This window comes from Ananas comosus, linkage group 16 (assembly GCF_001540865.1).
Source record: "Ananas comosus cultivar F153 linkage group 16, ASM154086v1, whole genome shotgun sequence".
Lineage (NCBI taxonomy): Eukaryota > Viridiplantae > Streptophyta > Magnoliopsida > Poales > Bromeliaceae > Ananas > Ananas comosus.
This window is the reverse complement of record NC_033636.1, coordinates 5,732,451-5,760,227: the sequence shown is the minus strand read 5'-3', so window position 1 is coordinate 5,760,227 and position 27,777 is coordinate 5,732,451. Positions and strand designations below refer to the sequence as shown.

The 27,777-nt window shown below is 35.8% G+C and overlaps 1 protein-coding gene across 1 annotated transcript; it reads left to right on the top strand.

Moving 5' to 3' along the window:
• On the top strand, positions 179–24,106 carry LOC109722052 (N-alpha-acetyltransferase 16, NatA auxiliary subunit). Its single transcript, XM_020249918.1, has 26 exons — positions 179–428; positions 1,428–1,506; positions 2,762–2,844; positions 2,949–3,098; positions 4,089–4,204; positions 7,877–7,982; positions 9,038–9,109; positions 9,279–9,394; positions 10,789–10,921; positions 11,771–11,848; positions 12,033–12,086; positions 12,183–12,253; positions 12,945–12,999; positions 13,117–13,212; positions 16,580–16,708; positions 17,540–17,622; positions 17,723–17,953; positions 19,019–19,151; positions 19,225–19,335; positions 19,785–19,916; positions 20,093–20,149; positions 22,453–22,550; positions 22,632–22,690; positions 22,781–22,892; positions 22,988–23,088; positions 23,189–24,106. The coding sequence occupies exons 1-26, from the start codon at positions 378–380 to the stop codon at positions 23,404–23,406; spliced, it is 2,724 nt and encodes a 907-aa protein (XP_020105507.1). The 5' UTR covers positions 179–377; the 3' UTR covers positions 23,407–24,106.

Genomic DNA, 27,777 nt, shown 5'->3' with positions numbered 1-27,777 from the left:
TAGGCTTGAATTAATGTTAAGTTGAGTGCTTGAGCCTAAATTAAAACTCAAAATTAATTTTAAGACAAAATAAGCTCGCTCAACCTCTACACCGCCAGACATTAGAACTGAGTTGGACAGAAGCATCCTGTGTCTTTTATTTATTTATTTATTTATTTATATTTTATTTATTTTCTCGGTCGGCTGTTACGTTTACGGAGAGAGAGCGAGGGGTAGGGTTCCAGCCAGCGATACTCGTTCCACCCCTTCCTCTTTCAATCTTCCGCTGCCCCCCTCTCCCAAAAACCCTTTCTTCAACTCCCTCTCTCTCTCTCTCTCTCTCTCTCTCTCTCTCTCTCTCTCTCTCTTAGGGTTTCTCCTCTACGCCGCTTCCGATAATGGGGTCGTCTCTTCCTCCCAAGGAGGCCAATCTCTTCAAAGTCATCGTGGTAAGAGCTCTCCCCCGCTCTCTATAAACCCTAGCATCCCCTCTCCCCCCCACTCTCTCTCTCTATCTCTCTTAGGGATTGCCTTTACTTTGGCATTTTGGATCGGCTTTTCATCATCTGAACCTAGCTCTTGTATGAGCTGCTTTTCAGAATGAGAATGAACGGTTCTCGCGGGAGCTTTGGTGGTTTCAGTGTAATTCAGGTGGCGGTTGTTGTTTGATTGCTAGATTGAGCTGGGATGGTTTGCGCAAAGAATTTTGTATTTGTTTTATGAATTTTGTAGATGGTTTGGCGTTTCCAAATCGACAAATTGGGCTTGAGATCATTGTCAAGGCACAATTTGCTTGAGTATTGTAATTAAGATGATGAATTGAGCAGTGTGTGCTTTCGTACTAGAAGCTTTAGGAATAAGATTGTTTATTTATGTCATAGTGTGAATGATTGCTGGGAAGGTTTGTAGTTAGTTGTGCTACAAAGAATGGTGGAAGTAATTAGATGCTGGAGTGCTTGGGAATATACTGCACTTGGCAATCCAAGCTTCTTGGGTGCTGTCTGGCCGTTGTTCAGTATTAAGTTCAATGCCTGCGTGGAAAATATGCACTTTCTAGATGTAGAAGTGATCCTTCTAGGTCTACCTAGCTGTTTTTGTAATCACTACTGGAAAACTGCCTTACAATCATTCCACTAGTACTTATTTTGCTTTATGTAACTCATGTTTCAGTTGTATTAGTTCGAATAGATAAAGTAAGAAATGTAGGCTTCATGCACTACATGCAGAATTTAGTTTAATTCTTTTTTATAAGTTGAGGAACCTAGGATTCATATAGTGCATACAGATTCTTGGTTCAAAGGGCCCTCTCTTGCACATAGTGCTCTAAATTGACAGATGAAAAATGTTCTTTTGTCATTTACCAGTCTCAGATCATATATTTCTGGCAGATTGCAGTTCTTAATGCTGCTGATTTTTTAAGTACCTGATTCTTGTATTCATGTATGCAGAAATCATACGAGACCAAACAATACAAAAGGGGCTTGAAGGCTGCAGATGCCATATTAAAGAAGTTTCCTGAGCATGGAGGTATGTTAATAAATGAAAGAGAAATTATTTGTATATTCCAGTTATCGTTGTGGAAGCACTTTGCAGTTGGATGTTTGCTATATGTTTTTTTCCTTTTTCTTCTCTGTACTTTAATTAGAAGCACTGACTTTTATTTTGTTTTATTTTTTTGACCCAAGTGCTTTTGTAAATCGATTTAACTTTATTGATCTTCTCTTTGCAAACATTTTGCTCATAGTAGGAAGAAAGGAGGTAGAACCTTCTTTATATAATTAACTAGTAGAATGTCTTGTGACTGATGGTATTAGTTATATAAGAAAGTACAATTTAGAAGATTAGTGCTTTTACGCTAGGAAGCTTTCATTTATTATGAGGCCGTGACTGTTTGCAATCCTAGAGAAATGTTAATAGGCGGACTTGTGACTCTGAAAGACCTCCTTGATATTGAAACAATGCAAGTCTCTACTTGATTTTCTTCCTGCTATGAGCTCTGTACTTTCTGTTTTGTTTCAATAACCAGTTAATTATTAATACTACCATTTTGTTTGGGGTTGTATACTCTGATATGTTCTTAAGAATTGTTGAATAGGTGTTTCTTTAACTAGAGTTGCATTCTTTCTCATTGCTGTGGTAGGGCGATACCTTTTCAGTTCTTTTTGATGATTGAAGCGGAAAGGGGAGACCAGTTGCTAATCAGCTTTAAGCCTTGTTTGGTGAGAGCAGAAATATGGGCATTCACCATTTGGTTTGCCGTTGAGAGATTTTTTTAGTAACCTTGAGGTGCCGACATATAAATACAAGTTTCCATGAAAGATGACTCTGAATCGTTCATGAGAAGCTCTTGATGATTAAGGATCTGAGCACACGAATAGGCATTAGATCTCCTAGCAATGGCCAAACTAATGTTTTTGTTTTCATGAAACTTGACTTACGGCCGAAGTGCACTTACACTGATCCAAATGCTGCCCAATGGAGAATGTTCTTTCGACTTGAAACCACACCTACCAAGGAGGCAATGGGATATCCTTTACCCTCACAGCCAAGAAAACAAAAAGAATGCAAAAAGTTTATTAAGTGATATATGTATTCACCCTTTTTACTTTTGTTGACTGCTATCTAGCAAGCAACCTGTAACGAGTCAGTGCAGTTAGTATGCCTGTTTTTGCTGTTTGTTTCATCTTTTTGGAATTAGCTGTCAGTTGATGTATGTGTAATTAAAGTATGCTGTTGCCTTTGCTATAGTTTATTGATACCTTTTATTTTCTGCCTCTTCTAGAAACCTTATCCATGAAAGGATTAACATTGAATTGCATGGATCGGAAAGCTGAAGCATATGAGCTTGTTCGCCGCGGTCTCAAGGTTATTTGCTTTTCTACAGACTTGGACATGAGGTTTTTTTTTTTCTGATTATTGTTTTTGTTTTCTGTATTTTCTCTTGCCTTCATTCTTTTGTTTCTTGGCAGAATGATCTTAAAAGTCATGTGTGCTGGCATGTGTATGGTCTGCTTTATCGATCAGACAGGGAATACAGGGAAGCAATTAAATGCTATAGAAATGCTTTGAAGATTGACCCGAACAATATTGAAATTCTACGTGATTTATCACTCTTACAGGTGGGTGTAGATATTTCCAAATCTCTTGTTAATTCTTTTGTAGATATATATTTTTAGTTAAGTAGGAAGAGAGTTATTACCCTTCTACTTAGCAAGGGAATGATGTAGTACTCCTTGATATCAATCATTACCTAATAATTTGGGAGTTTGAACCTTTTCTACTTGTTCTCCTGTTTGCGAATAGCTATACACTCTTTAACTATTTCTCATTGTTAGAACTTCTACATGAGATTCCCTTTTTCTGATATTTTGAATTAAAAACTTTTGGATTTTGGGTAAAAGGATGAATAACTTTCTTGTTGTGATTAGCATATCATTCTTGTGACAAGTTATCACAGGATAAGTTGATGTAACATTATAACAAACAGTAAAGATAAAGGTAGCTAGAACCTTTCAAGGATGATAGGCTTAATGAGCTGGAGGTGAATTTTTTGGAGCAATTTGTTATCCACAATGACAACTTCTGAACTTAGCTTCTGAAAAGCTCAAACGTGGGGGGAAAGTCTATCATTCTTTTCTACATTGTATCATTGCTGGGGCTTGTCTATCCATTGTTATTTAAATCTTGCTATCTAAATAGGAATTTTCCTACATAACAACTTTTCGTGGTGTTGGCTATATGTTTATTGATCCAATTACATACCACTGCATTGGTTTATATATCTTAATTTAGTGGCTATTGAAGGCTATTGAAATTCATCCTCGGCACTTCGGACAGCTGTCCTGTCTGTCATTTTGTCTACTACTTGCTACAGTACTGGTTCTCCTGTTAGAAATGACAAACTATTACAGTGTTCTAACTTCTCTCTACCTATGATAACAAATTAATTTTGATATTATTCAATTTTATCAGCCTTCTACTGATATGTAATCTTAGTATTTTTCTTCATCAAATCCTTTTTTGCTTTGGCTGTTTTTGATTCTTCATCTCTCTGAAGTGTTGGTTCTCTGTGTTTTGCTAATAGAAGCATCTCTATATGTATTTTGCAGGCACAAATGAGGGACTTAACTGGATTTGTTGAAACTAGACAGCAGCTTTTAACGTTAAAACCTAATCATCGGATGAACTGGATTGGCTTTGCAGTTGCTCATCACTTGAACTCAAAGTATATTCATTTTCTTGCGGTGTTTCTTAAACTATTCACTAATGTCCATCGGTCAAATTTATTCTTGTAATTAAAAGGTTGACTGTATATCGTAAATGAAGTAAATAGTAAGGGTTAGAGTTAGACTATCTAGGTTAACTGCCAATATGCTAGAAATTTATCTTGTTTGATGATGCAACAATAAATAAACTGATAGATCGGCATATAACTCCCATCTTTCTCCATTTTTTTTCAGTTGAGGATATGTACAGTTGAAAGTACCCAATAGAACTGAAGCATGATTAGCTGGCTTCTTAGTTCTTACGAAAGAGGTCTGATGAAATTGCTACAACTTGGCCTAGATTTTCTTGAGTGATTCCAAGTGCATTTTCTGAACAGTATTTTACTTATATCCTATGGAGATCCGTGCTTGAAAGCATTACTCACATAACAATTTCACTCAGCAAAATTTTGGTAGTCTGGTTTTACCTATCTGGATGGCCTATAGCACTACATTTGGCCCTGTTGTTAGATATATTCCTACTGATAAAATTGTGAATTTATCCTGTGCTAACTTCCAGTGCATTCTCCATCCAGTACCAAAGAAACTAGTGAAAAGACAGTCACAAGAAAGAGTGGAGATAATGATGCATGAAGGAGAAGAATGGTTTATTATGAAGTTCTCCATTCACTAAGTAGTATGTGACTATCTATAAGTTTATTGATGATTAAATATGACCACATTCTTTCTGTCAAACCATTAGCATGTAGAGGTTGGTTGTCTTTGAAGTTCACAGGCAATTCAAATTTGCCCCATAGAACACTTTTTTGTAGAAGTCCGCCAAGCATGGTTGTGGAATTGTTAGCTTTGTTTGGATAGAGAGAATAGGAGAGAAAAGAAGAGAAAAATAATGGAGAGAAAAAAAGGAAAAGAAAGTAATTTTTTCTCCTATTGTTTTGAATTAAGGGAAGAAAAGAGAAGATAGTTAATTTTCTATCCATTCCTCTCCACTTTTGGGAGAAAATGACCATTATGGAAGGTCATTTTCTTTCTGTTTCTCTCCATTTCTCTTCTATCCTCTCTTTAAGTTTCGATCCAAACAAGAGAAAATAATTTTTTTCTTGTAACTTTTTTTTTTCCTTTCCTTTTCTCTCCACCAAAAAGGAGTGTTAGTGTTACCTATTTGCCTAAAACCTTGTCAGCTATTTAATCCTAAGATTTTGCAAATCTGCTGTTTGAGCTTATTGAAGACTTCTTGAAGAAACACTACCACTACTTTTGTCAAATCGCCTGAATCTCAACAGCTTCTTGCAAAAGTAGATGCAGGAACTTTGAATTGGAACTTTAATTAACAGAGTTCAAAAGCTTCTTTTAGCTTTCCTGCATATTGAAATCTCCAAATTTGTTGCCACTGAAATGCCTGGCTTACGATAGCTTTTGCTTTTTGGAGTAGAGGAACTGTTCAAGAAACCGGGCTAAAAAATTACTAAGTTGGTTTCCTTCTACCAGTTATAGGTTATAGTTGCTCTCGAAATCGTTCAGGATTCATTCGTTGCATGTGTTAGTTGTATCAGTAAATACAGATGGATGTGTTATTATGTGTTTGGCAGCTGAATATCAGGTTACTCAAATATATTATGCTCAAGGTTTCAAGTGCCCATTTGCTCGGGCCATACCCACTATGCCATTCCGTGCGGATAAGATATTGGCACAATACAATCTCTGTGCTGGTGGCATGGCTCAGTATCGTCTTCTCTTTGAAATTAGCATGTGGTTTTCTTAATAAAGTGCAAAAGATTTGTAATAAGAAATTAGAATATCCTAGCACGAAAAAAAAATTTTCATGTTATTGTGTGTCGCCACATAGGTACTTCTGTGAGCGGCAGGCACACATTCAGATAACACTGCATGCATCCGGATCACATGGCATGAATTGCACTATATTGTACCAACAAGTTTTTGATACGATCTCATGCCATGACGCTTAAATCCTTGATTGTGCCTCGGAGTAAACTGTGTTACTAACTTTGAAGTGGTACTGCAGACCATTTGCCTAATTATGTTTTTTTTTTTTGTTTTTTTGTTTTTTTTTCTTGTTGAGTCACTACTGGCTAGAGTTTGCTTTTAGTTTCCTTCATTTCTGACTCCTCCTTTTCATTTATCTTTGTTTTTTCTTCTTCATTGCTGTGTCTCTGTTTGTGTTGCCGGCTTGCCGCAATACTGCAAGGATGCTCTATATATCTCTTTAGCTAACTTTTGATGCTATCCTTCAGGTTCGCTTGTAAAATTTGTAAGTGAATCCTTACTCTTGTGGTGGCCCTCGTAGTGCACAGATTCAGTTTACCTTATGTGTAGTTTCTTAACTTGAATCCAAATGAAGCACATAGTTCGTAATAGTGATTTCAATGAATTGAATTATATCAGTCCCTTTGTTCTCTTTGAAATCAATGAATCAAGCTGTGATCTCTCATGTTATCTCGACTAACTGTTTTGATAATAAAAAGAGAATCAAGTTTTGATCTCCATTGGGAGTGCTGGTTGCTTAAGTTTTTGCGTTTGACTTTTCTTTAGTGTCCTCCAATCAATATTTTCTTCTCATTCACCATCAATCACCACAATTGGCACCCACACCTTGACATGCGCCTATTCCCTTGCTAACTTACATTGTTTTACTTGCTAACTGCAGTTGGCCATGTAAGAACTATTTTATTTATTTTCAGTTCTTTGGTTTTGTTTCCCATTTTCCCTATTACTCTAAGGGCTCGTTTGGCTGGATGTAGTTGTAAAAACAGTGTAGTTGAAAATACATGTAGTTACAAACGCTGCAGTCATAACTACACCTAGTCTGTTTGGTTTTATGCAGTTACATTTTTTCTGTTTGGTAGTCTGCAGTTGAGATTTATATTTGTAAATTCTATCAATTTTTAGATAGAAAGGTGAGATTACCTCTTCTAACCATAACGTAATCATGTTTTAATTATTAGTTAAGACTTTTATATCTATATATAATTTATATATTATAAAATTATGTATGAATTTAATGAATTTTAAATGTAAATATATTATAGATTTGGTCAAAACAAATTAAAACATTATTAAACTGGCAGAGTGAAAAAAAAGAAGCATATGAAAAATATTTATTGACCCTAACAGACATTATTAAATCCTAGCAGACTTCATGAATAGGTATTCTTGGAAAAAAAATAAAAAAAAAGCGTATTGAAAAAAAAAATCACATTTTATTTATTTTTTTAATAGGTGAGCCGACTCCGGCCCAACTGCAGCAATTGAGTGCAGATGCAACTGCAGCAGTTGAGCCTAACTACACCAAACTAAATAAAAATTTAATAGATGCATGCATTTCCAATTGCCCAAACAGCCCCTAAGATGCAGTATGGACGAAGCTCAAGCATCTCTTGTGTAGCATATACTTCTTTTTTTTTTTTTTTCCTTTTGTTATAATGATAACTTGGGTTTTCACATGTCATAAGTGTGATGGGAGATTGATTCTGTATTATCTTCCACTGAATTTACCCTCTGTTAAAGTTCTCTTTCCGGTCTTGCAAACAAGTTATCTCTAAAAGTTCGTTATGGACTTATTATGATAAACTATGTCACAATCTTTATGTTGTATGAATGGTAGATGGTTTCATGCTATCTTTTGGTTTGGTTTTGTTTTGTTTGTTATACAGTGGTTTGAAGGCAATAGAAATTTTGGATGCCTATGAAGGGACATTAGAAGATGACTATCCTCCGGATAATGAGCGCTATGAACATGGCGAGATGCTTCTGTATAAGGTATTTGATTTCTCATGCAAATACTCTTTTATTATGTGACTTAATAGCTAATGTTTGTTTCACTGGTTTGATAATTTGATAGCTTCCTGACATTAATGTTTTCCTATTCTTACTAGTGTTGTACTCAACTTAACTATTATAAATACATAGAAAAATTGTCTTTGTTCTCGAAAGTAGTATGCACGGTCCTAGATCACATATCTAAGAGAAACTTTCTCATGGAGTTGGACATATAGTATTTTACAATCTATTGTTAGGGTTGAAATGAAGATTAGTACTGTTAGTCAAGTGATCTTGAAAAGGAGGCATTAGAGTGCTTGAGATGAAAAAGATTCACCTAACTAGGACAGAAAGAACAACATTATTTAGTCTTTCATGGTATGTTAAAGTAGAATAGGCTTGTGGGTGTTGCGAAGAAACTACATTTAGACTGGAGATCATTTTGTGTAAAGTTTTCTTGCATTTGATCTGATCAAAGTATTTCTATATAGAACTTGTATCAGATTCTCATGTATTTGTGCTACTGGAAATTTTCTGACATATGTTTGTTCTTTGCTTGGGCATATGTTCATCCAGGGGCTACCTCTGTTTGGAAGGGTTGCAAAACATATTGTTCCTTTATCAGAAATGTACTTTGGGATTTTCTGCATATATTTTGGGATTCTCCGAATAAACTAAGTAATTTTAAAGATGTTTTGTTTATATTTGTATCACATTATGCTTCGTCTATTTAAATTATTTTCGTACTTCTGAAATGTGATGCTGAAAGATATTTGGAGGAAAATTTGTTTTCTTTCCCTTTTGTATTTTTTACATGATGATCTTTCATACTGGAATGATTATCCCTTAGGTTTTTGAAGTCGACGTAAATGTCCTTATTGTTGAATACTAGTACTCTGTTAGTGTGCTTTGGGCTTACGGTGTAGTTTTAGTTCCCATGTAAATGTTGATACTGATTACTGATAGAGCTCTTACCTTTATTCATTTTGTGTCACCAATAGACAAGTTTGCTTATCTTTTATTATGTATTGATTTTTAATAACACCCTTATGCAGATATCATTGTTGGAGGAATGTGGTTTACTTGATAGAGCCCTTCAGGAAATACGGAAAAAGGAGGCTAAAATAGTTAGTCTTTTCAATCTCTTGTGCCATCTCAATTTAATGTATATAGCAGAATCTTCTGAAATTTTTTTTAAAAAAGATTGCATTTTCTAGATGGAAATCAGCAGGAAATGAGTCATTTCATGTACCGGGTACACAAGGAAATTGCTTATTCTTACTCATAATTTTCCAGGTTGACAAGTTGTCATTTAAGGAACAAATGGCTTCCATTCTACTGAAGCTTGGTCATTTAGAGGAAGCAGAAAAATTATTTAGATCCTTGCTCGTTATGAATGCTGATAATTACCAGTAAGATGTTTGGAACTTTCCCTCTTCAAGTTGACATCATTTTCCTTTTTCCTTTTTCCTTTTTTCAGAAGACAAGATTTTCTTGTGATTTAATAGCGAACAGGTGCTTTCTTTATGACTTCAATTTACCTGTAGTTTTTGCCGGAGAGTCTCCTTTTTAATGTCATATGAAAGTTTGTGTCTTTGTGGTTTTGTGGAATATCTCAAAGGTTTCAAGTTCATCAGCTTCACATTGACTGCTGCTGGCCATGATTAACCAGCCATCATAGCCCATATTGGGAAGGAAGAGGAGAGGGCTAGAAGCTACTCATTTTTGTATTGGGAACCACCATAGAAAGCCTCATAACACCCGAGGCTTCCCACTCCTATAATAACTATAAAGCCAAGCAATTGAAACCAGAGAGAAAAGCTTTGACTTGTTCTATCCTCATAATTTTCTTGCAGTACTTGTTTTATCAGATTCTATCGAAAAGAAGAAAGGCACTAACTTTTTATTTCCAGTTAGTGATATATGAATATTTGATGTTAAAATTTTTCTTATGACTGTAAAAGATTTTCATTCTTCTATCTTGCATAATGGTCTTGCTAAACATCTGACATTTTGAGAAATTAGTTTTACTTTCCTTGTTAAATTTTGCTGGCCAGGCGACTGATGTAAAATTTAAGATGATTTTCTAATCGCATGTTATCGTTGAAGTCTAGTTTTATGCGTTGGTTATTGCACTTGACTAAAGGAGATTGATTATTAACAATCATAAGCAATGACTCCGTGGATACACCCCAATGATCTGTTCTTTCAATCTGTGTATTCTTCTTCAGTTTGCCATTAATTTTCTTAAGCACTGTGCTGCTGTGTTTTTTGTTTCTCCAGAATTTCTTTATTAAGAATTCTTTAAGACCTTATGAGTGACGCCCTTGAGCATCCTTTTAAGTTATCCTGGGAACATATTTTGGAGACTCATAGATTTCTGAGACAACAAATTCTGAAGTTGTCCGTACTTTAGATATTGAAATTTATTTTCATCTGTAATTCTTATTAGTAGCTGGAATGATTATTATGGAGTATGGATATGCAATTGACTTTGATTGATTCCAAAATTGGTCTGTTTACCAACAACATTCATGCAGGGTGTTATTTCCATTGAGCAGCTTGTATTGTTTATTCAACTGTAAATACTTGATTTTCTGAAAGAGTTGGGCATGGCAGATTCTTAAGTTTCAGGGCAAATTAGGCAGTGTTTTATAAAGCTCACATGCATTTTTTGAATAATGGATTGCATATTTCGTATAGCATTTTGAACTTTTAGCTTGCCTCCTATGAGTTTGGTTCTGAGAAATTTGTAAGTTTTAATGGATTTAAAACGTACTGATATTGACTGTTTTCTTCTTCTCAGATATTTTATAGGTATACAAAAATGCCTTGGTTTGTATTCTGAGAAAGGTCAATATTCCTCGGAGGAGATTGAACATCTAGATGAATTGTATAAATCACTAAGGGATAACTACCATTGGTCATCAGCTGTAAAGGTGAATATGCCCTTGCATAATATGCAGAGTCCTTGGATGTCATAGTTATGGATTGCATTTCTTTTTCTTCTCATAATTGCATTGCCATACTATAAGACATTTTTTGTGCATGACTAAAAATGTACTATGAATTGCATTTCTTTTTCTTCTCATAATTGCATTGCCATAATGTAAGACATTTATTGTGCATGGCTAAAAATGTGATCGCCTAAGTATTTATGTTTAGTATTGGAATTCAGATGCTGCTCAGAAACTTTCAACTTTTTGTGGGATGTCAAATGCATTGTATAATTCCAATTGCCTTCAAACTTGCTCACAATTCAAGCTCACATAGCACAGTCAGTTGCAGCAAATCAAATGAATAAATAATTCTTATTGTAGGGATTGTTATCTTAAATTTGAATCTTTACCAGTTTTCCAGTACAAATAGTAATTTTGGTTGACTAAATTTGAACATTTGTTTATATGAATTATCATAACTCAAATAGTAATTTTGGTTGACTAAATTTGAACATTTGTTTATATGAATTATCATAACTCAAACAGAGGGACAAGTACTTCATAGTTGTTATTAGTACTCTTTTAGTGCAACTTTTGATCTGAATTATAACCAAGAGTATAAGTGTGGTGAAAGAAATAGTTGAGGACTTCATCCTAGTGTATATATAGTTTCATGGTTTTGCATTCTTCTATATGCTCCTGCTTTTTCGACTAAATAATCTCCTAAAACTTGCATACTATTTCCTTTAATCTTCCTTTTATGTCTAAAACCGTGCAATTCTTCTTCTCTTGTGGGAATTTTTTATGCATTTTTTAACTATTTTCTGCGTTCATTTTCCTTTGTCGCAGCGGATACCGCTTGATTTTCTACAAGGCGACAAATTTCGGGAGGCCGCAGACAACTATGTGAGGCCTCTGTTAACTAAGGTACTGTTAGTTATATCAAAATACTTCTTACTGATAATGTTGTGTCATGAGTTTTATATTTTCTATACTATTATTTTTCCTGGATCATAATAGTTTTAGTATACATATCATTACTACATTGTTGTTCGATGGTCATGGGCTGAACATTCTAACTGAGACAAGTTTACATCTTCCATCTCTTCAGGGAGTTCCTTCATTGTTCTCTGATCTGAGCCCCTTATATGAACAACCTGGCAAGGTTCATGAGTTTTCTCAATCAACATGATTTCTTGAATTTTTTGTACTTCATGTTGATTTTTTTTTTTAGTAGATTAACCTGTGGACATTTTTGCAGGCAAGCATTCTGGAGGATTTGTTTCTGCAGCTGGAAGATTCAATGAGGACGACTGGATGCTTTCCAGGATGGTAATCACACAATCCTTACCTCTATTTATTTTGAGCTACTTTAATGACCAATATTGTCTGAAATTACATTGCATCATAATGCTGTAATGGGGTGAGGTTTCAATGTTCTTATGCTGTTGTTGATCAGAATATTTGGGATAAGCTGTATATCTTTGTCAATGTGAATAACTTAGTTCATTACTCTTATGTGTTGCCTTCTCCACCAAAAAGACATGCCTTCAACCATCATAGATTTTGCAATAAACGTAACCATCCATTGATCATACTCATGGAAGTCAACTTAATAAATTGTAGCATTTTGCACGTATTGATAGTTCTCTCAACGTATTATAGCTCACTATTGCAAATTCCTTAACTCTGGCGTAATCTTGATTTGTGAGTTTTTGTTGGAAGATTTCAATCAACAGACATACTATCTCATTTTGCTTTGAAAGGATTTTCTGATTCAGTTTACCATATATGGCCGCTATGTTTCGTTTGTTAATTGACTGTTGTAGTTTTGTCTGATTGTAATTGATATTGATTGGGCATAATTTACTGCAAACTGTAATGAATAATCATCAACGATGTTCAGAAAAAGGTTACTGTCATACATTTAACAGTATCTGTCAGCTGTACAATCCAAGCAGGCAGCCATGTTTAGACCACTAATTTCCTTATTAAATTAATGCCGATCATTTTTACATTGCAGCACAATAAAGGAGCCTCCTTCGACTCTTATGTGGACTTTATTTTTGGTTTCCCAGGTTTGAATTTGGTGTGTCCTTTAATATTTATGTTCTTTTCATTTCTATGCATTTTTGCTTGTTCCTAAAACTATGAAGTGTTTGCTTGATTGGAACTCTGCTTCTCTGTTGGTGCAGCATTATGACAGGAGGGGTCAGCATGAAGTTGCTCTAGTCAAAATTGATGAGGCAATTGCACATACCCCAACAGTGATTGATTTGTACTCTGTCAAGGTTGGTTAAGTTTGTGATATTTGATTTTGTTTGTTTGCCAAAATAACCAGCAAGGTTGGCTAAATTTACGTTATCTGCCAACATTGGTTTTCTAAAGCCTGAATATCTGCCGTTGTTTGTTAATTTTATAATTTCTACCAAATCAACCAGCTTATAGTTTTGAAGAGAGAACCCTCTATATGCCTTATCCTTTAGCTCTCTTTTCTACCTGAGCCTGAGCTTGAGCTTGATCCAAAAGCCCAAGCCTCACTACTCATGTTTTGTGACATGGTTGTCACGCCCGGGTATCAGCGGAAGCATACCCGATACATGCACAGACCTGCCATATACCTGCAGTATACAAGGCGTCTACCAAAATCATGCTAGAAAATAACAATTGACAGAAGAATCTAACATAGTATCAGAGCTTTTAATATACCAAAGTGTACTAGAAGTACTAACAACTAAAGTATAACAAGTACAAACTCTACTAAGACTAACAGGAAGTAAAAACATAGAACTGTAAATATATCACTCTAATCATACATATACATCACAAAATCACCAAAACAACTATAGGTACAAGTAGTAGTCTCTCTATACACGGGTACACATCACCCTCGTCAACAAAATCATAACAGCGAGGTGATCACATAGGAGGACTCCAAGCTACGCCTAGCTAGACGCGACTCCCTTGCCGTAGTCCCTAGCCTCTCCCGTAATGGATTGCTCTATAAAATAAACAATAACAAAGAGGGCGTGAGAACTATTAAACAATAGTTCCCAGTAGGTAAGCCGCCGATCTCAGCGAATTACACCACTAGGTTCATGATGTATAAAAAGAAAGCATGTATATCTATTGCATGATAGAAGTAATAATGCTAATAACAACTAGTAAATATTAGAATTACTAGGTTTCCAATATCACAGTTATGGTATGCAAGTAAAGGCTATACTACACAAGTAGGCATACTATCTAACTCATGAATGCACACTATTAGCAATACCATTTAATATTTTGTTCAATTCAAAGGATCTACACAAGGTAGTCCGGCTTGCGCCGCGTCTAATGGCCCCGTGATAGTATACACTCCCCACGGCAATTCACTTCGGCACCCAATCCCGCACGGGCGAGCAATCTGTTTCGTAGGCCAACTCCGGAGTGCCGGCTTGTGGGGAGTGACCCTTACAAGTATGTGCGAATGAGCACAATGGCAAGCAAGCATGATCTATAGTCCAAAAGTTCTCAATCGTCATGTCTCAACATGGAAAGTCCTCTACCGACCTATAGGTCGGAATTTAAATACAATGTAAATTGCTAGTATCAATTAAATTATACAACCATATGAAATTGATGCTAATTTACACATACCATTTACATTGGTAACTTGTCTACACAAGTATACTAGTTATCATGTCCTAGATTTAATGTCTTTATTATCTATTCGATAGAGATATGATCATGTCATCTAATAGAACTACTTCTATTAGATCAAACAATCCTTTCATAATGCTACGAGCTTATGAATATCAATTCTAGCTCAATGTTAATGCATCTATATTGCCATTAACTATGCATGCTGTATGTAATGTTTGCTTGCAATTCTCTACTTCTCTAGAGATATATATATCGGCCATATGAGGTAACATATTGTTTACTACCAACTATGCTTCACATAGTAAATCAATAGCATAGTTACACATAACCCGAAAATTCTACATCATTATTATGAACATAGGAGGAATTCACTTATTCCGGTGAGGTCAAACCCACCAAAAGTCGACGCCTCTTGTCGACTCCTCGAGTGAGGACAATCCGCAGCCTCCAAGCACCTTAACAATTAATCCAAAATCAGCTAAAAGCTGAACTCAAACTTCTACACAAATTCTCATATAATCACCATTTCTAGGTAGATTCTTACCTAGTATAGTGCTAAGGCTTGAATCCCCACTTCAGCTCAGGTTGGAACACCAAATCTAACCTTTGAAAGCTCCCAAAACTCAGCCAAACAAGATCAAATGGTCCGCTGCGAACCTGCTGCGAGCTATCAATAAAATTGCTTTAAAAACTACAACTAATTCATTCAACTAAGGAGTTACTAGATAGTATACCTTCCCACAGCTCCAATTGAGCTTTCCCCTTGGTTTTGAATTGAAGGACCGCAGCAAGACTTGTTTCTATAGTTGCTATAATCACCTTCAAACCAACTGGTCATCAAAAGTCAAGAACAATTTAACTTTACTACTATAGCACCAAACCATGGAGAGAAGTTGGATAGTATACCTTCTAAAGTTCTCCCCTAGCACTCCCCTGTATTAGGGTTGAAGAAACACTGCCAGGACACCTTAGTCCACGCTTCAAGAACTGCCCCAAACCTTTCCAAACCAGCAAGCATCAAGAGGAAGTAGAAGTAAGCTTAAATCACCACTTTCTCCTTCATAGAGCTCCAAAATGCTAGAGAGAGAAAGAGAGGGGTTCAAACCTGGTTGCTCTGAGCTAAAACAGGATAAACATCAGCTGGGAGTCGAGCTGGGGTGTTTACGATAAGCTTGGGAAGTGAAAAGACCAAAATAGCCCCAGCCACGCAGCTACTGCTGTGCTGGGTACCGGTACCCATGCATTCTGGTACCGGTACTCAATGCAGAATGCTGAAATGGCAGGTTGCAATGCACTTTTGCACTTCCAGCTCTTTGATCGCCCCACTAACTTGCCGAAAACCTCTTGATAACCCTTCCGAAGATGTGGAGTAGCTCCAATTGCTATTCCCACACTCGAACTTCGCAATTTGCTAAAGTCCAGTGTACTACAATGGTAGTCAACAAATTCTCCACAACATGATATTTAGAATGATTTAAATTTTCTGAAGCCTGGTTTTTTTTCAATTCAGCTTTATTTTCCTGGTCTTGCATTGTAAATCTTATGTTGTTTGTTGTGTGACTACTGATTCAGTCAATCCTATAATTTTCATGTTATTTAATATTTTCCTCCTGTGTTCTTTAATTCAGCAAAATGTTATTGCATCCCTGAAAGTTCTGAATTATCAAAACTTTCTCCTTTTGTCATCATTTATTTTCTCACTTATTTCTTCATCTAATTGGAATATTCTTTGTTGTTAAATTTACGTGTCATTCTAAGAACTACCTCTTAATGAATTGAACAAAGTGCTTGTTGGAGTCAGATCAGGAATATCTCATTGTGCCGTGTTGTATGTTCTGTACATTTCGGTTGATCTGGTTTAATTCATCAGTATTTTACATCTTAATCTACTAGGTTAAAATCGTAATGATATATAGTATATAAAATCAGGTTCATTTCACTTAGTTTAAATTGATCCATAGCTTTTCCGGTTATACAATCTGTGCTAATAGATAATGCGTGTGATCACAGGGAAGGATATTAAAACACGCGGGTGACTTGGCTGCAGCAGCCGCTTTGGCAGATGAAGCTAGGTCTATGGATCTTGCTGATCGTTATTTAAACAGTGAATGTGTTATGCGCATGCTTCAAGCTGATCAGGTATGGAGAAAGTTGAAACCTGAACCTCTCTCTCTCTCTCTCTCTCTCTCGGGCGTGGGAGCTGAGCGCATGGACTCGGTCGAGTCCCACTCCCATATCGCCGCCAATATATAGGCCGATGATATGAGAATACTCATATCTCGGGAAACATGAGTATTCAACAAAAGCTACAACCCCAAAAGCTTAGCTGTTAGGTGTGGTAATTTGTACTAAATCTCATAAACTTTGAAGATCTTTTATTTAAAGCATTAAAAAGTTTTAGTAATATTTCAGGTAGTTCGCCCATATTTTACTTGCCAATTTTAGCTTGCTGTAGGATTTTACCTACTAGCCTAGAAAGTTAAATTCTAGCCTCAATGACTAGAAATAAATCCATCACTTATCTTAAAAGATAGTTTTTAAGTTGGATAAGGCTAAGAAAAAGTGGCAATTTGATCGTTTATAGAGTATGGCCGTCAATTTTTAACAGTTAAAACACTCGAAAACTAGCATTCCATTTACTATAGCTTTTTAATATTTTAAACTAAAGATAAAAGATCTTCAAAATTTACGAGATCTATTATAAATTGCCATACCTAGCAGCTAAACCTTCGGGATAGTAGCTTTTGTTGAATACTCATGCTTCCGCTAGCATGAGTATTCTCATATCATCGGCCTGAGATATATATATATATTNAATTTTATATATATATATATATATATATATATATATATATATATATATATATATATATATATATATATATATATATATATATATATATGTGTTGGGGGGCAATTCTGCACGTTGTATAAACTGGTAAACAGTTAAATATCTTTTTTTGGGTGTAGGTTGGACCGGCAGAGAAGACCGCTGTTTTATTCACGAAGGATGGGGACCAGCATAATAATCTACATGACATGCAATGCATGTGGTTTGTTGCTGCTCTCTCTCTCTCTCTCTCTCTCTCTCTCTAATCTTTTCGGCTTCTGTCTAAACTTGCATTATATGGATTCTTTCTGCATGCTGGGAAGGTATGAACTTGCTTCTGGTGAAAGTTACTATCGTCAAGGTGATCTCGGACGAGCTCTGAAGAAGTTCTTGGCTGTTGAGAAGCATTATGCGGATATCACTGAGGATCAGTTTGACTTTCATTCTTATTGTTTACGTAAAATGACACTCCGGGCCTATGTCTCAATGCTGAAGTTTCAAGACCAGTTACACTCTCATGAATACTTCCATAAGGCTGCTGCTGGAGCTATCAGGTCGATATATTTGTCGTCCTGCTATGCTAATATCCATTTTGCAGTTCGTAACTAACTTGATGCTAAATTAGTAGTGGCACTTTCTCCTTTTCTTCTTACTTAATTGCTGAGATGTGTCATATATTCTTTTTTGTGGTTTTGTTCAGTATTCTTGTTTTTTCTTGCTTGTTCCATGAGTAGAAGGTAGTTTGACCTGTCATATTTGTGTTGTTTCATATTGGTGTTACTAATAAAATGCTACTCTTTCTTCTGTATTCTCTATTGTTACTTTCGTAGGATTTAGCTTCGTTCTGCGAGATGCATATCTTTGCTTGACACTTTCGGAAACGCACATTCCTTTTCTTCTTTGTGATCTTCTTTTTTTTTTACGTGTTCCTTTAAGAACTCTTTCTTATTTCATTTATATGCATGAGGGAAGGTTCTTGCTAAAAGTTTGGTAGGTGAGTTGGATGTGAGGTGGTCACGATATCCACTGTTTTCTCAGCGGAAGAGTGAAGGCTGTTTTGAGTTGCTTTCAGAGGCATATAGTGAGTTTGATAAGGACATTCGGTGGGAGTCCTTCCGTTGTGAAAATAGTAGTGTTTCATGTCACCCCCTCATATGGCTATTTTGTCCTACCGACATTAGCCCATTTGTTTAAACTTCTTAGTGAAAGGCCCATCCTATACAGATCACAATCCCATTGATTGGGGGATGGGGGTGTGGAAAGGAATTTTGTCGTTTATTTTGATTAACAGTAACTATAAATTACTATCTCATGAATTATGTTATGGGGAAAGACTAATATAGAGCTAGAGGTTTGGTAACATAAAAGGAATAAAAGGAAAGTAGAGGTTAGGATCTTTCCTCCCCTATGTTAAATTGCCAACATTTTGGTGTTGGCTTCCTTGAGAGTTGGGCAGTGTCAGAAGCTCTGGATGTCCTAATATTTCTAGATGCTATGTTAAATTTGAAACTATTTTCTTTGATAAAGCTTTTAATATGATATTTTCAAATCTTTTCTCTTTGTATTTATATGAATCTCTTTATGTAATCCTAAGGTGATGTGTGAGTTTGTAAATGCAGGTGCTATATGAAGTTACATGATGCTCCATTAAAATTAACCAATGAAGAGAGTGATGAGATGTCAAAACTGCCTCCCTCGCAAAGAAAGAAATTGAGACAAAAGCAAAAGAAGGCCGAAGCTCGTGCCAAGAAAGTAATTTCTCATGCTTCTTTCACGTATTTTGGTGCCCAAACTCAATTCATGTAATTACTTGTTAAACTCTCAGGAGGCTGAAGAGAAGGTTGAAGCAGAAGCTACTTCTGGCCCATCTAAATCCGGAAAGTCGCAACATGCCAGGCCAGTTGATTTAGATCCTCACGGGGAAAAATTATTGCAGGTGAATAATAATTTCAACTAGCTTGAAATGCTTCTAACGGTTCCAAGTCAATGGTGCTTGTGAGTTTTTGGCCCTTGGATGAAGGGTTGTAGGGTTAGGATAATAGTGGTTCCTCTAAGGTTCAGTAGTGGTTGGTGGAATAGCACGAGCCAATGGGTAGAAATAGTTAAAGGGGTAAGATCTAATGGTGGAAAACTTGGTAGCACCAAGTACTTGGTGCTATTGGAAGTACCCCGGCTAGACTCTAATAATCTTGAAATATGTATATTTACCTGAGATTTTATTCTTTTCCTTACCGTTGCTAATGTAGCAGAACAACCTCTGCCCATTTTGGACCTAAAATATTAGAAAAAGAAAAGATGGATTAGAAGAGTTGCCTGTGTAAATTTTGCAGGTTTTCCTCGAATAAATTCTCTGACATTTATATCAATATATTAATTTTAATGCAGGTTGAAGACCCACTATCAGAAGCTACTAAATATCTGAAGCTGCTCCAGAATAACTCCTCAAGTTCACTCGAAACACACATTCTTTCTTTTGAACTAAACATGAGAAAGAAAAAAATTTTGTTAGCTTTCCAGGTAACTCATACTATATGTAGGCTTACTATATAGGTGAAACAGTGTTGAGATTTCTCTAGCTTTCTAGATATCTCGACATGAGTACTCAAGCTCTGCTTTTTTTTAAAAAAAAATTTAAGAATTGTGTATTAATCTAGAACTCCTCTTACCAAGCCAATTTCTTCTGCTTTCTTCAGGCTGTCAAACAGCTGATCAAATTGGATCAAAACAATCCTGATTGCCATCGGTGTTTGGTAAGGCTTTCAAACTGTAGAGATTTTCCCTTCTCTCCTTTAAACTACAATTGTTATTAATTAGGAGAAATGTTAATTTTTAATATGAATTCTGTTGTTTCACTATGCGGATTCATAGGTCATTTACGTATATGCAATTAAACAACATTTGAGATTAAACATGTAGAGCAAATAGACTAATGGTTGAGATTCTTGAGAAGTTTAGACGATCAATTGCTTAGAATTTTGAAAAGTTTACATGATCAATTGCTTAGAATTTTGAGAAGCTTAGACGATCAATTGCTTAAAATTTTAGTCTAATTTCAAACAATAAATGTGTATGAAGTATGTTGAGTGTGGGATAAAGCCTTGTTTCATTTAGCTGTCTAAAGTTACAAGATTATAATCGTGAAAGCATTGTCAATCTAAAACAACTCCCTATCTTCAACCTGAAATGTTTCAAGTTCTTTATTAAGATTCTACGAGAAAAGTAGGAGCTCTCCCGTCTTTCAGGAACCTGATGGTTTGAACAAATGTTAGGATGTCAGTACTCACTGGTTTGAGATCTTCAAGGATTGATTGTAATCCTAATTGATAGATCAATTTGATGTAAGCATCATTAACTTTTACCTTCACCATATTATGGTAGGTGGCTAGAGTTTTTTGTTGACATTGGGTGATTAAAATTGACACAACCAAAATTAATCCTACTAACAGAAAATAGTCCAAGGACCGAACTATGTTTTGGACAGCCCAAATGCAATGGGTTGAAGGGACTAAAACTGAGTTATTTACTTCTTTCACTAATTGTTAGTAGTGGTTACTAGGGCCAGATAATATCCATATCAGAATCCAAGTTCTACCAGATAAAGTTTTAGATTTTTCTGATTGTCATTTAAATCTGAGTCTGGATTCGTATAAATACTAGTTTGTTCTATATACTGTTATATGTTGAGAACTTCTATTTCTACTAATGCTAGTTTGTTTTACTGTATTGTGTATACTATTATGTTTTAGATACATATTTTTGTTCTATATACTGTTTGATGCTCGGTTTGCATCTGTATCCATATTTTTGCGAATATTCTCCAGAACTAATATCCATTTATCAAGTGTGTACACACACTTGGGTAAGGAAAGTATCCACATCTGTATGTGTATGCGGAGAATAGATATGCATATGCCTATCCAATCCATTTTTTGTATTAAGACTTTCTCATTCTTTGTGAGATCTGGATTTTGTTGAATCTTGTGTATTAGTGTCTGATTTAAATTTTTTCCTCTCTTCATGTCTTCTTCCTCTTGTTCCAGCTGTCCTCTTAATTTCTACCAAATTTGCCGCCCGCAACCCCCCCCCCTCAACAAAAGAAAAAAGAAACAAAAACCCAAAGAAACACACCCACTCCAAAAAAACATTTGCTGTATCCTCTTCTATTCTTTTGTCTGCCATGTCTCTCTATTCTATAATTTGACATTGCTTGTCATCCGAGTAGTCTGGACACTTATTAAAAGATTCGGTAATGGTACTAGTCTTCCCTCAGAGTATAAATATTACTGTATTTGTTCTTCCTACCTTACAGACACTTTTTTGTGTTTAATTTTGTCAGCTAGTTATTATTGTCGACATCTTGTCAAAGGGCTGAACCTGAACTGAACTAGTTATCCTTGTTTCGAGACAGTAATTTAGAGATGATCATTTGATTGCTATTTCATTGCTTTGATTGTCAATTGAGCAATTCTTGTTTTGCGGAAGGATTGGCGTCTGAATTTTATGCAGTAATAATGCTAGGCCTTTTCTCCTTGTGTCTATGCTAAAGTTTTTCTTGTTTTTGGGAAATAATGTTATATGATTGAATGAGCCAGCCAGCTGTTGACCGATTCTTTGCGATCTATACATCTATAGGGCTTGTTTGGCAAAAACCCTCAAGCTCCTCTGGTTACATTTCCATTAATTTGTTTTAAAAACTCAAGCGGGAGCGCACTGGCAGAATTGCTGGTTAGCTTGCATCTCGATCTTGTTTTAACTGACTTTCATGGAAAGAAAGAAAAGAGCAAATAGACATTAATACAAGTTTTGATTTTTGTCACCAAATAAACCTCATAGATATATGTTTCGCCAAAAATTAGCCATCAGCTGGCTACACTAAATATAGATTTGTGTGTCCAAAGGTAACTAGTTATGTTCGTCCGCTCTAAATCTCCCTGCATACTTTTTCTGGCAATTTTAACATGTTTATTCTTCTTATTACACACATTTTCAGCGTGTCTGAAACTAGCACACTTCTTTCGTTTGTTTATGGACTTATTCAGTGATATTCCTTCAGATAAAATTCTTTCACACAATAAGCAATTTCTCAGCTCCAGAGACCGACTCAGAGAAACTAATATGGAATGTGTTGGAAGCCGAACGAAGGGATATAAGGTTATTATTCATATCCCGCTTCCCTGTTATGAGTTGCATTTCTACCAAGTTTGTGACCAGTGTTCCTTTCTTGCCCTGTAGTCATGTGCATGAAAAGTCTCTTTTGGAAGTAAATAACTCTTTCCTTGAGAAGCACAAAGGTTCTGCTCTTTTTAATCTAATAAAGCATCTTTCGTTCTAAGCTTTATGTTCATATATTTATATTCACACACTTCTCTTTGTGTTACCAGATTCGCTGGCCCATAGAGCAGCAGCTGCAGAGATGCTCTATCTTCTAGAGCCAGATAGAAAGATTGAGGCAATTAAGTTAATCGAAGATTCCGTAAATACCACAGCATCAGGGTAATTTCTTTTTCTTTCCTTCAAACCATTAATAATATTGTCTAGTTGTGATGCACCTGCAAATTTTGATCAAAAGATCATATGCTTTTTTACAGTAACGGGTCACCGGGTGCGGTCAGAAAATGGAAACTTGAGGACTGTGTTGCAGTGCACAAAATGCTTGAGACCGTCTTCGTTGATCAGGATGCAGCTACTCGTATGTTTTCTTTTTTCTTTTTTTCTTTTTTTGTTCATCATTTACTAAAGCATTTAAAGGGGTCTCTGAATTAACCTTGTGATGTGTGTTTTCTCTACAGGGTGGAAGACGTGGTGTGCAGAATATTTCCCATATTCGACATACTTTGGAGGGTGCAAGAGCTCATCCACAGCCCATTCCGTAACCGTCACCATACAGAATGCACCAGAAAATGGAGTTGCGGCGGATCCTGAGGCAAAAGAGGAGATCGAGGATTCGTTCTCTTCGAATGGGAAAATGCAGGCTTTGAAGAATCTAAGCGACCTAAGTATTCAATAGTCTACGCATATCCTCTCTGGCCAGGAAAAAAAAAAGGAATGGGATGAAAGCTGTTATAGTTGTGGATCCAGCAGTAGAAATGCCGAATATGGTCAACTTTTTTTATACAAGAAACTGATTAAGGGAAAGGAAGCCTTTCGCAAGAGCACATTCCTGTCGGTTTTGGCCACCACCGAGTATATTTATTATTACCATTTCGACCTAGCATCTTGAGAGTGGGTCTCTGGACAAATTTTAAGAAATTTTTGTGTTGGAAAATGGTATTGTTGATTCTCATGATGTAGATTATGGAAGATAGATAAAATTTTCATCATTTGGTTGGAGAATTTTGATGCCCGTGGCTATTCTGCAGTGTAGATGGCAACCCATTATTAGCTCCTGGTTGTGCAGTGGATGCTGATTCATTCTCTGGTTATATTCCTTTATACTGATGACTTTATGTGTGTTTAGAGCTTCCACATTTACCTGGAAAGCTCGGCATAAAATGAGCTTTTTATCATGGAACAACTTGTGTCGGCCGCAGATCTTATGCTTTTGACTGAAAAAAGTGGGGGTGGAAGTACATTCGATTCAATCTTAATGGTTCGCTTTTAAATTTTATTCATTAATGTGTTGCGTAGACTCGCATTACAATGGCGAAGATTATGTGTGTGAAAGTTTTTGCTAGGGCCGAATGTTCACAAGGACCCTTTGCATTTTAGCTCATGTGTCATTTATCCTCTTAAAAATTGTGTCATTTACTTTTCCGCACTTTGTCACTATTTCAGATAGGTCTAGAAATTAGGATGTAGGAGCGGTTGGAGAATTAGATTATAATGATGCTTCACTCAAGTAGTTGGTATGTTACATTATTTCTTATCTCATGTGTTACATTATTTTCATGTCTCACCATGTATCTAATTTGCAATTCAATGAAGAATTGGGTTGAAAAAGCCAATGTTGATAGTTTATGGATAATCTTATTTAATTTGTATGATTTTTTATTGCGTCAAGCATTACTATTTTCAACAAAAAAATTTCTCTATAAAATTTTACAGTTAAACTCAATAATCGTTTCAATTTTTTGAATTTACTGAAAGTAAGGACAAAGTGCAGAGGGTAAATAACATAATTTTTAATCAGAGATGGGGTAAAGTGCCAGATAGTTCTCTCTCTCTGTTTTTTTTTTTTTTTTTTTTTTTTTTTTTTTTTTTTTTGGTGGGCGGGGGAGTTAGTTGCGAATAACTTAACCAGATAGTTGCTCAGGTGTCAAATAGTTGCTCAGATGTCGCGTGACAATAAGAGGAAGTAGTTATAGGTTAACCCTAACCCTGAAGGCTGGAGCAAATTGTAACTGATTTTTGAGCTGTGTTGCATGATGAGTTCTTTGGAATTGTTTTGTCTTTCATGGCTATCAAGCGTATCGCATTCGCGGCAATAATTGGCGCGATTGCAGTGTGGCAGATAACCAACCATTAACATGCTGCTAGTCCGCAAGATACTTGTAACTGCTTCATGCTGTAGTCCTTCATGTCTGATTCAAAAGTTTTCTTTAAGACACCTGCTGCTTTGTACTGAGGAATCTCTAATGCGATTGAGTGAGAAAGATCGGTTGAGACAAATCATGTAGAGATATGCTTTTCCGTTTTCTAATAAGCCTTAGAAATCATAATAATATATAGGAGTAACGTGGGCTACAGCTTATATTTATTTGGCCCGAAAACGGTCTGGTTTGGTCCGGCCTAGCCCCAAATTTGGGCCAGGCTATGATGGGTCAGATTTTTCGGAGTTCGGACAGTAGGGGTTGAGACTTGCCGGGCTGGGACCAAATAAATTTTAAAATTTTTTAATTCGTTTCAAGGGTCATAAAAATTTTTATTTTTAAATTAAAAAATTAAATTATTTCTAGTTTCTTTTCCAAACTATTAAAATTAAAATTCTAAATTTATAAAATTATTCTAAATTTTAGAAAAAAAAAATTAAATTTAAAAAGTAATTTGGATAACTTTTTAAATTTGATGTTTTTTTTTTTTTAAAATTTCTGACTATTAGATGAAAAGGGTTAGTCTAAGGCCTGTCGTAGGCCTTGGCCTTGAGGGTTGGGCCATGGGTCGGCAAGCACGACCCATATAGACTGGGTCAAGCTATGCCCGGCCGGGGGCCGACCTTCCAGCCCGGCATGACTCAAGCCCGTTTTGGACCGTGCCGTGCCAAGGCGACCGTCCGAAAGACGTCGGTCCAGCACGACTCATCACTCTAAGTAGGAACATCAACAGGTCGGATTCAGAGTGGATTCTCAAAAAACCCGAACCTGAACCCGACTGCAAATAGGAAATCCAAAATTGAACCCGGAAACCCAATCCAAATCCGTTGTTTTTTTTTTCACTACCTGTATTCGAAACTATACCCGTTTAGTTTCAAATAAATCCGCTATGTTCAAATTCGGATTTGGATAAAATGTTAGGTATCAGTGCTCATTGACATCTCTATTTCTGAAAATGCACCATGCGAGCACTAGTGTTACGGTACTCGTGCCTTGCCCCGGCGAGGCCTAGAGTCGTGCTGGGCCGGGTAACCCATGGGCCACCCGACCCGTTTTCCACCCGTAACCATACCTTAACCGATCCAATCCGATCCATGCAACTCCAATTCTCCAAATGAGGCCCCTCTTAGAAGGATTAAATTGGAAGAGTATCCTTTAAAATTGAATGCCTGCGTTGTTGATGATTTTCATTAGCTTGTTATCTCTTTTATAAGGATCAATTTTAGAACGATTTTTTTTGCAATTTTGCTTCTTTTTTTTTTTTTTTTTCTTTTTTAATCCAAAGGAAACGACAAGGCCATATCTAGAGGTAGTTGAGCATGGCACTGGTTCGAGTTAGGATCATCCCTGTCCGTTTAGCCCTCTATTTTTTTTTTCAACTTTTTCATATTAAATTATTTTATATTTATTATAAAATATTATTCAAAATTTGATATTTTAAATTATATTAGATGAAAAAAAATATTAAAAATTTTAAAGAAAAAAAGGAAAAAAAAAAAATTATGGCATATAGAGCCCAATCCATTATGGCCTTTGCTATAGTGCCAGTTCCGGGCACTCCCTGAGTAGGCCCCACCCATTTTACATCCCTCTTCTTAGTAGTGAGTGATCCAGGAGCGAGAATGGACAGACACGTGTCAACAATAGATTGGAAAAGTCCCTCGCATCATTTTTTTTTAATGGTAGTTACTCTCAACAAAATTTTAATGGGGAGCTCTCCAACGACGTCTCATTAGAGATATTTCGATCTGTTATCGTACGTCAGTTTTATATCTAAACAAGGGTTCATTAGATGTTTTTTTATGGGAAAAACTTTAAATACAACTCATGTGGTTTCGCACTTTCTCACTTTAGTACCATATAGTTTAAAATATATCAATTTAGTATCCTATAATTTTATTTTTTTTTTTTTATTATTTATGCTACTAATTTTCTTTGTTAAATGAGTGACGAGGTTAAAACTAAAGGGTACTAAGTAAATATTTGATAAACCTAGGTGGGTATCTGAAATTTTTTGTATATAATTTAACGAAATATTAATAGAGGAGCTGATGAAAAGATAAAAAAGAAATCACATGGTACTAACTTGATACACTTTAAACCACAGCGTACTAAAGTAACAAAGTGCGAAACCACATGAGTGGTATTTCAAGTTTACCCTTTTTTATATACTAAAACTTAAAAATAATTTTTTAAATCTTAGAGGAAAGGATTATAATTTTTAGATAGAGATAAAATTGATACATAATAGCAGATCGGGAGCTACTCAACGAGAGGAGCTCCCCACCAAAGTTTTTTGTTTTTTTCTTCTTGGATAGATATAAAACTGACACATAGCAATGGATCAAAGCTCCTCAACAAAGTGTCATTGGGAAATTTTTTCCACACTTTTCTTGATTCTAAGTTCGAGCCTTAATTGCTTTATATTTTTTGCTTAGTACATTTCCAAAAAATAAACAGAGTGTGTAGCATATTAGTCTAACCGCCCTCCGACTAGGTCCAGCCCACGGTTTCCTCATTATTTTTCTCATTTAAAAAAAAGGGCCCCATTTTTCTTTGTAGTATTGTGCCCATTGTTTCTTCTAATCATTTTGCTCGTAAGAAAAATAAGTGCCTCATTTTTTTTGTGTGGTGTTTATACATGAAACATCTTGAAACCAACAAAGCACATGCAGACCGGCCGTCTCTAGAGCAAGTGGTAAAGGGCTTGGCGGTTGGTATCCGAGATTCAAATTCGAATCCTAGTTGATTCACATTTCCAGCTAAGTTTATTTCTAAAAATGAAATAAACGAAGCGGACAGCATGCTACCTTTCTCTCAAAAAAAAAAAAAAAAAAACAAAGCACATG

Coding starts and splice junctions, on each gene's coding strand:
- LOC109722052 (XM_020249918.1), top strand. CDS start 378: ATGGGGTCGTCTCTTCCTCCCAAGGAGGCCAATCTCTTCAAAGTCATC. Junction 3,099..4,088: donor GTGATTTATCACTCTTACAG/GTGGGTGTAGAT, acceptor TGTATTTTGCAG/GCACAAATGAGGGACTTAAC. Junction 22,893..22,987: donor GTAAATACCACAGCATCAGG/GTAATTTCTTTT, acceptor GCTTTTTTACAG/TAACGGGTCACCGGGTGCGG.